Source organism: Xenopus laevis, chromosome 6S (genome assembly GCF_017654675.1).
Source record: "Xenopus laevis strain J_2021 chromosome 6S, Xenopus_laevis_v10.1, whole genome shotgun sequence".
In the NCBI taxonomy this organism is placed as follows: domain Eukaryota; kingdom Metazoa; phylum Chordata; class Amphibia; order Anura; family Pipidae; genus Xenopus; species Xenopus laevis.
The window spans coordinates 78,964,367-78,977,796 of NC_054382.1; the positions used below are offsets into that span (position 1 = coordinate 78,964,367).

General features: G+C 38.7%; 1 protein-coding gene across 2 annotated transcripts in view; it reads left to right on the forward strand.

The window, feature by feature from the left end:
* jarid2.S (jumonji and AT-rich interaction domain containing 2 S homeolog) overlaps positions 1-13,430 on the forward strand; it is a 138,114-nt gene that overhangs the window by 61,283 nt on the left and 63,401 nt on the right. For both annotated transcript variants that reach the window (XM_041567210.1, NM_001094763.1), the window contains 1 exon segment: positions 8,986-9,118. In XM_041567210.1, coding sequence (XP_041423144.1) covers positions 8,986-9,118 — 133 coding nt within the window.

Consider the following 13,430-nt stretch of genomic DNA (forward strand, 5'->3'; position numbering starts at 1 on the left):
CCGGACAGCCTGGTGTTTGGAAGGGCTGTTCGGATGAAACCTTCCTGTCCAGATTTTCAAATTAGGAAATCCTGACAGGACATTGAAAATAATGACATGGCGATCATCCAATTACTGATCAATGTGAATAAAGATTTAGTGCGCTGTATTCTCGAATGGCAATAACCTAGAAAGGAAGAAGAGGCCTAGATGGTGTATTAACCTTTGTATAAATGGATATTAATGCGCTCAGATTTACTCACATGGAGATGGCGATAATCAGACAGTTCAAATATGTGATCGCTCCTTAATCCAGGTGTATACGGCCCTCCCTACTGCATGCCTGGCGGGGGAGAAGCTCACAATAGTGCAGAGCGGCTGATGTTAAATGCAAAAACTAAATATTTCTGCGCTTACCGGAAGATGAATAATCACAGTGCATTCAGTCCTCTGGGAGTAGCGGTATGCTGCAGCGGTCCTTGCGGGTGTATTCGCCGCCCCGGTTCGCCGATCTTGTTAGGTAGAGCTGGGAGATGAAGTTGAGCAATAGGCAGTGGATCAACCTCTTTCAGCTTCCAAAGGATAGCGCTCAGCTTGTTCTCCACACTTCCAGGTGAAGGGTTGGGCTCCACTAATCCTTTTTTGGCATTAACACATTCAAGCCCATTTCAGGGAAATAAATAAATACTTTTATTGGAATAAATAATTAAATATATAAAAGACTTTACAGAGCTATTGTGTTGCTCCTGGCCCAACGCGTTTCGTATCTTTGAATACTTCTTCAGGGGCAAATTACCTGCATCCCACCCTTGGCCACAATTTAACAGGTTGGTGGGTGGGTTTACAGATTTGCATAATTAGTACAATAAAAACAATTAGAAACATTTTCAGTTAAAATAAAAGTTCTATACGATCTTGAATTAATCGGTTAGAAAACATTTAAGATCTATTTCTATATTTAACCCTTTTGGTGTCAGAGTTTTTAACTTGTGAATCCAAAAGGTTTCTTTTCTGGATATCTGATTAATTATATTGCTGCCTCTCCAGTGTGTCATTTTTTTGGTGATTCCTGTGAAGGTTAGCAATGAAGGATCGGAATTGTGGTGGGATTTAAAATGTGCTGATACACTGTGTGTTGAGACCCCTTTTCTAATATTATTAATATGTTCACGTATTCGTGTTTTAAGATTTCTGCCTGTTCTTCCTATGTATTGCAGTTTGCAATCTATAGAAATAGATCTTAAATGTTTTCTAACCGATTAATTCAAGATCGTATAGAACTTTTATTTTAACTGAAAATGTTTCTAATTGTTTTTATTGTACTAATTATGCAAATCTGTAAACCCACCCACCAACCTGTTAAATTGTGGCCAAGGGTGGGATGCAGGTAATTTGCCCCTGAAGAAGTATTCAAAGATACGAAACGCGTTGGGCCAGGAGCAACACAATAGCTCTGTAAAGTCTTTTATATATTTAATTATTTATTCCAATAAAAGTATTTATTTATTTCCCTGAAATGGGCTTGAATGTGTTAATGCCAAAAAAGGATTAGTGGAGACCAACCCTTCACCTGGAAGTGTGGAGAACAAGCTGAGCGCTATCCTTTGGAAGCTGAAAGAGGTTGATCCACTGCCTATTGCTCAACTTCATCTCCCAGCTCTACCTAACAAGATCGGCGAACCGGGGCGGCGAATACACCCGCAAGGACCGCTGCAGCATACCGCTACTCCCAGAGGACTGAATGCACTGTGATTATTCATCTTCTGGTAAGCGCAGAAATATTTAGTTTTTGCATTTAACATCAGCCGCTCTGCACTATTGTGAGCTTCTCCCCCGCCAGGCATGCAGTAGGGAGGGCCGTATACACCTGGATTAAGGAGCGATCACATATTTGAACTGTCTGATTATCGCCATCTCCATGTGAGTAAATCTGAGCGCATTAATATCCATTTATACAAAGGTTAATACACCATCTAGGCCTCTTCTTCCTTTCTAGGTTATTGCCATTCGAGAATACAGCGCACTAAATCTTTATTCACATTTATCCACAAGTGGGCCCACATTCTTGGTGCAGCTGTTCCCCCTCCCCCCTTCCCCTCATCTCCCAGCTAGCACGGACTACAACTCCCAGCATCCAATTACTGATCGCCATGTCATCCACGTCCTGCCCCTAACGTCACCGTTCTGCCTCCAAAGTCATACGCCTGCCCCCCCGCATGCTAGTTTTCTGGCCCCAGCAAAGGTGGCAACCCTAATTGAGACGTGCTCCTAATTTTCCTCTTCGCCTGTCTGACTTGGGACTTGGCTTCAGCCCTGACTGCAAAATTGCCGAATTGAGGGCACCTCACATGTAGGCTTTTGATGCTTCCCACATTGTACCCTGTTGGGGAAAATTAGCATGGAGTGTCCAATATTCCTTGCATGCTGTAGTATTGGTGGTATCTATAGTATAATTTTTAAAAATTAGCTGGTCCAACCAGTAGCCACCGCAGCGTCAACTGTAGGTGGGCATAGTCCGATAGCGCCTCTGGTACAAGCAGGTCGGAAGATACCAGGGCCAGGTCAGTTCTAGATGTGGGGTGTTGAATAATACAAGAAGTCGTCCTTTAGTTGCATGGCCTGAGACCATTGAGCTAGATTGGTAGGGACCTGCTGGCCCTCTACCTGTTCTATTATACCCACAATATGTGGGCCAAGTTTGGGTGCAGGTGGTTCCAATTTTGGGTTTGGCCACAGTCAGATCTTCGCTGTGGTTGAAGCCGAAGAGCTGATTCTTGCAGTGTTTGGTAGTTGATGAACTTTGGGGCCACATCAAATTTTGATAAGGAGGCACTGGGCTTATTTATGGGGTAGTGATGGCACCAGATCGTAATATGGGCCCTGGGATTGTTGGGAACTCCTCTTAGCTGAGTTTGTTTGTGCCGCCTCCACACGTGTGTCTTTTTATGAGGATTGAACAGGAGCTTTCAGTTTTACTGTTCCTTTATTGCTTATTAAACTGTTTGAGATGGTTTTTTTAAAATAATGATGTTTAGATCTTCGATTTTAATAAATGACCTTAGAGGAGTGCTGAGGTTTCAAATATCTTTTCTCTCTGATCAACAATCTTACAAAATACTGCATATAATAAAGAAGAAAACTACTCCTGTGTGTATACTATCATTTTTACAAACTCGATGATGGCTTTTAACGATTAGCAGGTTTTCTTCTAAACAGGCTTTGCAATGACACCTGTGTAACATTGGGGATCTATTTTATGCCTGTGTTACATAAATGTTATTAGGTGTCTCAAAAAAAGGCATCATTCATGCATAAAAGGATTATTATCTCTGTATATCACTGAACAATCACATTACCATGGCTGCTAAAGTATTGTTTCATTAAAAAGACAAATCTTCCTTTGTAACCAATAGCCTTTTAAACGGCAATCTCTTTTTAGACAGCAAGTATTAAAGGGGTTGTTCACCTTTGTAACAAAATGACAAATCTAACAGTTCACGTGAATAGAACAAACTTTTCCATAGAAATAGTTAACAGAAAAAATACAGTTCAAGAGATATTCACCTCAGAAGTGTCCCTGTACTAATCCTTCAGTTCCACACAGACCCTGTGCTGGGAGGGGGTCACTGACCCCCAAAAACACTACAGTGTTCACTTCCTCTTCCTTATATGACATCACACATTGTACTGGCAGCTCACGTAACTCCTATTGGCTATGTCTGCTGTCAATCTGCCACTGCTTCCTGTGCTGGGGAATTTGAGCAGCATTCAGGTACTGAAGAGAAACTGTTACAAGTTTGTGAGAGGGAGGGGGAGTGTGGGCTGTGTGCTGCAGAGACTTCAACTGTGCAGATGGGGGGATCAAGGTGCTCGGGACCTGGAGTTTTACGGATAATGGATCTTTCCATAATTTGGATCTTCATACCTTAAGTCTACTAGAAAATCATGTAAACATTAAATAAACCCAATAGGCTGGTTTTGCTTCCAATAAGGATTAATTATATCTTAGTTGGGCTCAAGTACAAGCGACTATTTTATTATTACAGAGAAAAAAGAAATCATTTTTAAATTGGATACTATGGGAGATGACACTTTTACTTTCCAGAAATATATTATTTGGGGGGGGGGCATGTATTATTTTGTGGATTTACCTCATAAAAAATCATTATTCAGCAGCTGACTATTTGTATGAGCTTGAGGCTTTCCAAATGAGTTGAATTTTTGTGCATAAAGTAAAATATTTTTCTGGTATAGATCCTTATATCATGAAAAATATAACTTTTTAATTTTTTGGTATTTAGAGCTCTAAATCTTGTTCCAGAAGTGGAACACTTAAACACTTAAAAAAGGTATCGTTTTCCTAGGTAAATTACAGCCCCCCCCCCCCGGGAGAGCGCACAAAATCACTTAGGGTTTCCACCTCACCCTTTTAAAACCAAACACATATGAAATCCACAGCCTGCATGGCTAATTAGCAATTCATTTAGATGCATGATACATGGCTGCACAGAAATCAGTTCAGTCCGCAGCATCTAAATGAGTTGATAATTAGCCATGCAGGCTGTGGATTTCATATGTGTTTGGTTTTAAAAGGGTGAGGCGGCAACCCTACTGTCCCTGCTAGATGTGTAAGTTACATACGTTTCTAAGCAAGTCAGTGCTGTTTTTTGTTGCAATTTTGTAAATAACTGACATTATGCTTAATGCCAAAGGTATTAAAAGATAAAAATATAGAAAAGCCAGTATTTATTCCCAGAAAAGGTTGGACCCCTTTGGCACTCCATTCAGTTTCAGTCTAGGTAGAAGGAGAGTGCCAGAATTGGGAGAACAATGTTGCTCCTTCCTTTTCTGCAGTATTTGTCTGCATGGCTGTGTGATTGTTTGTTACAAGGCAGGTTTGTTTATATGCTGTGTCTGTTAACCTCTGCCATTACAATTGAGTAATCAACCAATGACCATTCAAATTATGTGACCGGTTACAGTTCACAAGCACCCAATAAATTACTAGGAGGAGGGCAGTATCAACATCCAATAGGAAACAAGTAAGGGCAAAGCCTGGGCATGATGATGTCATCATATAGGAAGTTCTTGGTGTGTCAGGTTCAAAATAGGCCACTCCCATCACTTCAGAAAACTGGTCAGAGAGACAGGAGAAGGGCTGAGTTAATAGGTATAAAAATTAGCTTTTACAATGGCATTTTTACTTTTTGTTATGGAAAATGGTTTTTCTAACACATTGAGAGCATTGTTAGTGGTTTCATAAGATTTGTACATTGAAGGTGAACAACCCCTTTAAGGTATTTATAGTCATCGTACTGATATTTCTATAGTTGGTTTTCCCCACTGTAATGTAGAAGAGAAGAAATGCTGAAAGTGGGTTCTCATGTGTCAGCTGAAGTCTCTTGTGGTGGTGGAATATGAAGGGGAACTAAAGGTCTGATTTATATGGAAATACAGCAATTCATTTTTTCTTTTAGGCTACCAAACAAATACTACTTCTATCTGTCCAGAGGGGAAGAACATGCTGAAAAGATGTTCCATAAATGTCAGTAGTACAGTATTGTACCGTATATACTCGAGTATAAGCCGAGGTACCTAATTTTACCTACGAAAACTGGGAAAACTTATTGACTCTAGTATAAGCCTAGACACAACTACAGCCCCGTCTCCCAGCAGCACGACCCTCCCCAACGATCAACCGGACTTCTTTGCAAAGTTGATGGTGACAGAGAATTGCCAAACGGATTACTGTGTGCATTGTCCCACTGTCCCACTACCATGTGCAGAGGGTGCTGTTTGATATTGCCATCACTGTTAATCTTTCATATAACCAACAGAGGGTGCTGTGTGATATTGCAGTCACTGTTATTCTTTCATATAACCAACAGAGGGTGCTGTGTGATATTGCAGTCACTGTTAATCTTTCATATAACCAACAGAGGGCACTGTGTGATATTGCAGTCACTGTTATTCTTCCATATAACCAACAGAGGGCGCACTGTTATTCTTTCATACAACCAACAGATGGCGCTGTGTGATATTGCAGTCACTGTTAATCTTTCATATAACCAACAGAGGGCGCACTGTTATTCTTTCATACAACCAACAGATGGCGCTGTGTGATATTGCAGTCACTGTTATTCTTTCATACAACCAACAGAGGGCACTGTGTGATATTGCAGTCACTGTTATTCTTTCATATAACCAACAGAGGGCATTGTGGGATATTGCAGTCTCTCCCCAAGTGAACTGTTGGTATAGGAATGATTAAAAGTGACTGCAATCTCAGCTACTCCGACTTTTTTAGCACATTTTGGATGCTGAAAAACTCGTCTTATACTCGGGTATATACGGTAACTAATTCAAAAAGCATAATTTCAAACAATAATCATGCAAATAACATGATTAGATTCTGAAGTAGTAGTCGTTGAAGTTTCACAAAAATCAATCCCCTTTCATCTTACGCAGACTCTGGTCACACATGGCATTTTGTCCCTCAAGTAAAAAATGTGAAAGGCCAAAAATACTTTTATTTGCATTTGGTTGCTTACCCCTGGCAAATGCCCCCAACGTTTTACTTACTCCTCGGTGCAGATTCAGGCTTAGGAGTTCAACAGCTTCAGTAATCTTTGGAATAAGACCGTCACTTTGGCAGTTTTCGTGAGTTTAGGCGCATGTGCATTTATCTCAAGTCAGAAAATTGCTTCAACTGCGCATGCGCCGCCACTCCGGTCTCATTCTGAAGATTTCTGAAGATAAGAAGATGGCGCCTGTGAACTCTGATGCCTGAATCTGCACCGAGGGGTAAGTAAAACGTTGGGGGCATTTGCCAGGGGTAATACTTAGACTGGGGGAGGAGGGAGGCGGGTCTATGTAGGGTAGGGGGGTAGGGTTTTTTTAATGTTTGGGTTGAAATCTTTAAGGCAATTACTACTATTACCAAACTGTGGGTGCTTACATCCAAAGGTTGCCCAAACTGGTGGGGGTTTATATCAGTGCCCTTTTGGCCAGTTAGGGGGAATTGAAATTTTTTAAAAAAAATTTTATATCCCTTGAAATTCTAGTAGAGTGACAATTTCTATATAATTTATCTGTGACTATGTTCTAATAATGGGGCCTATGAAATTTTGGACTGCAAAGGAGGGAGTAAACCCAAAAACTCTGAACACCTCTGTCATAAGGAATTCAGTTTTTTGAGATCCATAAGGCCTTTGTCACAAGTCATGCAGCAACTTCCGAGTCTTGTTTCACCTGGTCAAAATGCATGAAAACACAAAATCTATAATAAAACTGAAAATGTGTGCTTTTGTCTATTTTGGGTTTCTAAATGTAGAATTGTTGTACACAAAACACATTATGGAGTACTTTCAACATTTTGTGTGGGGATGCACGATTCAGTATTTATTTAGACCTATATTGGGGGAATGTTAATGAAAAAATATTCACAATGTGAAAAGTTATGCCTTTGTGCACAAATTTAATATAGGTTTTGCGAAAGTTTAGCAAACCGATTTTATAGTTTGCGCCAGTGCACAGCGAATGTAATAAAACCTCTTACTGGAATTGTCATGTTTTCTCCAAAAGATTACAACAGCTTCAAGCACTTCTTAAAAGTGGGCAATGCGCAGTTAAAATTTGCAATGCAATAACAGTTTAACAAAGAATATTACATTGCAAAATGCTAATTTTTTTTCTTATTTGTTTAAATTGTTTTGCTCTTTGCGACTTTTATTGCATTCCCCCATATGTGTGTTAAAGTATACACACATTTCATCAAGGAAATATGAAAGAATACTGCATACAAAATTGCACAGAGCTTCCAGTTAAATCATTAAGAAGTTCCATGGGGCAAGTACTGCTTTTGCTTATCCTGAGATCATTTATATAGTATAGTTTATACAGCCCGTGATCTTAATGTTCACTTAGCAGCACCATGTTGTCTGTAGAAACTCCAAGAACGGGTCATTAAATGGCTTCTAAAAGTGCTACAGTTTCATAATTATTCTAACAACTAGCTATGGAATTCCAGCCATGCACCCTTGAAGCTATATCTTTGCAGCCCACGTGTCTCTATTTTCAAGATATTTTATTTTATTCCAGTCTGACCTAGAAATGCAGACAATGGTTGGTGCCATAACACCAGATTAAAAAGCTGCTTTTTCAAGGGCATTAAATCTAAAATGCAATTAAAGTCTATGGGAAAGTGTATTTTGTACCATTTAAAAAATTTGACTCTCAATTTCTAACTAAGTGCAATATAATGTTCTCTATAAGGCTAATGGCACACAAGTCATATATATTCTATTCACTGCCTTCTAGCCTTGGTATGTGTGTGCTCTTATACACAAGATTGCCCTTTCATTGCACACACAAAATGGATTTCAGAGTGAAAACGCATACTACAGCACAACCCCAATTTTATATTTTTCAGGGGACCCGAGAAAATGGTGGAATATCTGGGAAATACAGTATATTATGCATTATATATTGGTGTGACCACAATCTCAGTCTCATCTGACATCGCCTGTGTATATAGACACATGGAGTGGCCTGAGGACAGTGAAGGGGCACTGTCTTCCTGTGTTTATACTCTGGCTAAGAAACAGCCCCAAGTGGCTTTATCCTAATGGCACATGATTTTAAAGTGTTTGCCAGGAAAAAAAACACCCCAAACCGCCCCTTCAATTAATTTAAATTCAAGGTACCTGAAAGCACCATTGCAATTTTATCCAGGTAGTGGAGGATCACCTGCACAATACTAGACTACATGGTTTTAGTTCAGAGTTAATGGAAGAGCATCAGAATTCTCCAGATTGACCTGCTTGTATGTTTGAAGTGAGACTGAAATCATGGAAAGAAATTAGCCGGGCCTGATAGTTTCCCTGTATTTTGTCATGAATCTTGGCAATATGATACACATTCTAATACAATTAAAGTATTGCTACTTAAAATATTGCTTCCAATGTTTGTACATAATGTAATGTACTAATACTGTGGCCTTTGCAGGTCTCCTCCTTAATCGAAAAACGAAGGGATCAGTGCAATCATCAGAAAATGAAAAAGATGATACATCACAAGGGTCTTCACACACCAACAGTGTAACTTCATCAGACTCAGAAGATGGGCCAGTGAGGAAAAGGTGAGAACAAGATCTACCTAATAAATTAAATATGTTTTTAATTAATCTAATTTGATTAAAAATAAATGGATTCAGTAATATTTCATTAAGCGCATATAAGGTTTTTTTCTCTCTTATATGCACTTAATGAAATATTACTGAATCCATTTATTTTTAATCAAATTGGATGAATTAAAAAACATATTTATTTGTATATACCCTATAAGAATCTTTTTTAACCCAATAAAAATCAAAATCATTATTTATTTGTATATATCTCATAAAATCAATCCTAAAGGGATAAAACTTTTTCCTTGGCATAAATCAATGTACATTATGCCAGGATATATTTTCAGGTCATATATACAAAGAGCACAAAGGATTAAAAAGAGAACAGATCTTTTGACCTCATATACCCCTATTGAATGATATAAGGTATTTAAATAAAAACAGTGAATAAATTATTTTCGTTGATTTCTTTTGGGGAAATGGTGTCTAATTTGAATATCCATTAACTCTCCCTTTTCAGGAGGGCTTGTTCCAGTTCTCCCTTACGTATTCCAAGGTTAATTTTCTCAATGGCCCAAAATCGAACCATTGCTAGGTTCATGTTATGATGTTTCTTAAAATGTTGAGCCAATGTAGACAATGTTTTCTCAGTTTTGCTTAGATTTCCCGCTGTTCTAATCATACTACAATATTGCTGTATTCTTTGTTTCAACATTTGTGATGTCATCCCTATATATTTTTTATTGCAAGGGCACTCAATACAATAGATGACCCCTTGAGTCCTGCAATTTATATAACTATTAACCTTGTGTTGTGTACCAGACCGATCATTAAAGGAATTAATTCTGAGCATTTTGTCACACATGTTGCAACTGCCGCATGGAAAGCATCCCCAATTACTTGGGGCCTTGGGGCCTGAAAATGATTTCTAGTGAGGAATGTCTTTTAAGTTGGGGCTTCTTTTGTAACAAATAGATGCTTTTTCTTGTAAGAGTGTTCCCAGTGTCGCCAGTGCTTATTTAGAATTTCCTGGATCTGAGAGCTATTGGTATTGTTGGTCGTAATGAATTGTACAATGTCATTATTATCATTGGTTTTGGATTTGGTTACTAAAAACTCTGATCTTTCTGTGCGTATTGCCCTATTATAAGCTTTCTTGACTGCTTTTCCTGAGTATCCTCTGGTTTTGAGTCTTAACTTAAAGGGATACTGTCATGGGAAAACATGTTTTTTTCAAAATGCATCAGTTAATAGTGCTACTCCAGCAGAATTCTGCACTGAAAACCATTTCTCAAAAGAGCAAACAGATTTTTTTATATTCAATTTTGAAATCTGACATCGGGCTAGACATTTTGTCAATTTCCCAGCTGCCCCTGGTCATGTGACTACTTTAAACAGGTCCAATGAGGAAAAATTACGCTTAAGCCTAAGAAATTCATCTGTAGGCACTGATTTTTTCACTGGATGGGGATGGAAGCTCTAATAAGCTAGTAGAGAATTGGTGGCTGTGGATTTCCTACAATTTTTCGTTAGGAGATGCCCTCCTTGGTCAACCTCAATCAAAAGATCTAGGAAAGAGGCTGACCAATCGGAGATCTCCATAGTAAGTTTAATGTTAAGGTCATTGTCATTCAGTTTAGTGACAAAGTCCACGGCTTCTTCTCGTCTGCCCTCCCAGATCAGGAGAATGTCATCGATGTACCTAATCCACTTACAGATTTTGGTATCGTATGATGACATTGATGGACCCTGAACTGTAGTTCGTTCCCAAAATCCTAAAAAGAGATTTGCATAAGAGGGGGCACAGGAAGTTCCCATGGAAGCACCTTGTGTTTGCAAATGGTACTTGCCATTAAATGTGAAAAAGTTGTAACACAATATAAATTTCATCAACTTACATAGAAAATCTACCATATCCACTCTCTCCCCCAGATGTTCTATAAGGAAAAACCTAAGAGCTTGAAGGCCTTGTTCATGTCTGATGGATGTATAGAAGGACTCTACATCCAACGTTATAAGAAGTGTGGTACTACTCACCACCAGATTCTCTATTTGTGAGAGAACATCTAATGTGTCCCTGGTATAAGAATCTAATCCTTCTACTATTGGACATATTCTAATGTCCAAATATTGACTGGCCTTTTCAGTTAAATTACAGTTGCCGGATACTATAGGTCTCCCCGGGGGGTTTTCTACATTTTTGTGAACTTTAGGGAGCAGATAAAAGGTTGCCATTCTTGGGCTTTTTACTGTTAGAAAAGATTTTTCCTTTTTAGAGATTAAATTGTTGTTAAAAGCCTCTCCCAGTATATTGTTGTAGATTTCTTGAAAGTTGTCCGTGGGATCCACCAGGAATTTTTTATAACTGATAGAGGCCAGTTGTTTGTTAGCTTCCTCCAAATACTTGTCATTCGGCCAGATAACAATATTCCCACCCTTATCTGATGGCTTAATTTGGACGTCCATTGTTGCATGTCTTTAATGGCCATCCACTCATCCCTTGATGTATTGTTTTCATATAAATGCGAGTTAAGTGATGTCTTGAATTACTAAATTAAGAAAAATAGCCACATTTGGGCAGATGTTAGATGCGGGAGTGAAATAGGATTTAACTGTAAGTTTTTTAAACCAATCCTCTACTGGTGGGATTGAGATAGTGTTATCTGTTGTTTCAACCATATTTTCAGACAATAAATCTTCCAGATCTTGCAGTGCCCTTATTTCCCTTTCTGTAAGGTTATCTTTTACTTCCCCGGGGTCTCTGTCAAAGTATTTCTTTAAAAGCAATTTTCTAGCAAACAGGTTAAGATCTTTCACCATTTCAAAAATATCTAATTGAAAGGTGGGTGAGAAGGATAATACTTTATTTAAGACAGTGATATGTGCAGCTTGGAGAGTGTGACTGGGTAAATTAATGATATTTAATGATTTTTAATGATTGTTTGTTTTTTTGCTGTTGTATCTTGTATTGGATGCATAATTCACTTTGGTTTTGTCCCTTAGATTGATTTTGTCCTTGACCTGATCGTTCGTATGGGGGGACTGGGGGTTGCGACTTATCCTTTAGGTTCCTCCCCTGTGCTTAAAAAATAGGATATTGGTTTACATCAGTAGTATTTTGTATAGAGTGACCAGGCCCGTATTGATATTCAATCGAGATTCTGTACCTGGATTGCCTTCTGTAATAACTGGGTTAGATCGTCTGTGGAAGTAACCTGCTCGATTTTGGTGGAAAATCCAGGTCCAGAATCTCGATTGAATATCAATACGGGCTGAGAAATTTGGGAAACTCTGGGACAAATGGCTGGCTATCCCTTAAATGGTTATGATAACTAGTCGGTGGTTGAGCACATGTAAGTTTTGGGCGACTTGAAGGGGATGCAATTCTATGTAAATGGAGAAGCTCATCTTGCTTGCCTTTCTTCCTTTTCTTTCCTTTCTTCCTTTTCTTTCCTTCTTTCTTCTATCTTCTGTTAATTGAAAATCAATAAAGAAAATCTTTTAAAAAAAAAAAAGAATATCAATACGGGCCTCCTTCCCAATCCGGGTGAAACTTCTCTCCCGTCTGGTCACTCTATACAAAATACTACTGATGTAAACCAATATCCTATTTTTTTAGAACAGGGGAGGAACCTAAGGGATACGTTGCAACCGCCAGTCCCCCATACAAACGATCAAGTCAAGGACAAAATCAATCTAAGGGACAAAACCAAAGTGAATTATGCATCCAATAGAAGATACAACAGCAAAAAAAGAACAATCATTAAATATCGTTAATTTATCCAGTCACACTCTCCAAGCTGCACATATCGGTGTCTTAAATAAAGTATTATCCTTCTCACCCACCTTTCAATTAGATATTTTTGAAACGGTGAAAGACCTTAATCTGTTTGCTAGAAAATTGCATGTATATAAAAACAATACATCAAGGGATGAGTGGAGGGCCATTAAGGAAATGCAACAATGGAATGCTGTCCAAATTAATTCAGATAAGGGTGGGAATATTGTTATCTGGCCGAATGACATGTATTTGGAGGAAGCTAACAAACAACTGGCCTCCATATCAGTTATAAAGAATTTCTGGGGCATCCCATGGACAACTTTCAAGAAATCTACAACAATATACTGGGAGAGGCCTTTAACAACAATTTAATCTCCAAAAAGGAAAAATCTTTTCCAACAGTAAAAAGCCCAAGAACGGCAACCTTTTATCTGCTCCCTAAAGTTCACAAAAACGTAGAAAAACCCCCGGGGAGACCTATAGTATCCGGCAACTGTAATTTAACTGAAAAGGCCAGTCAATATTTGGAAGTTAGAATATGTC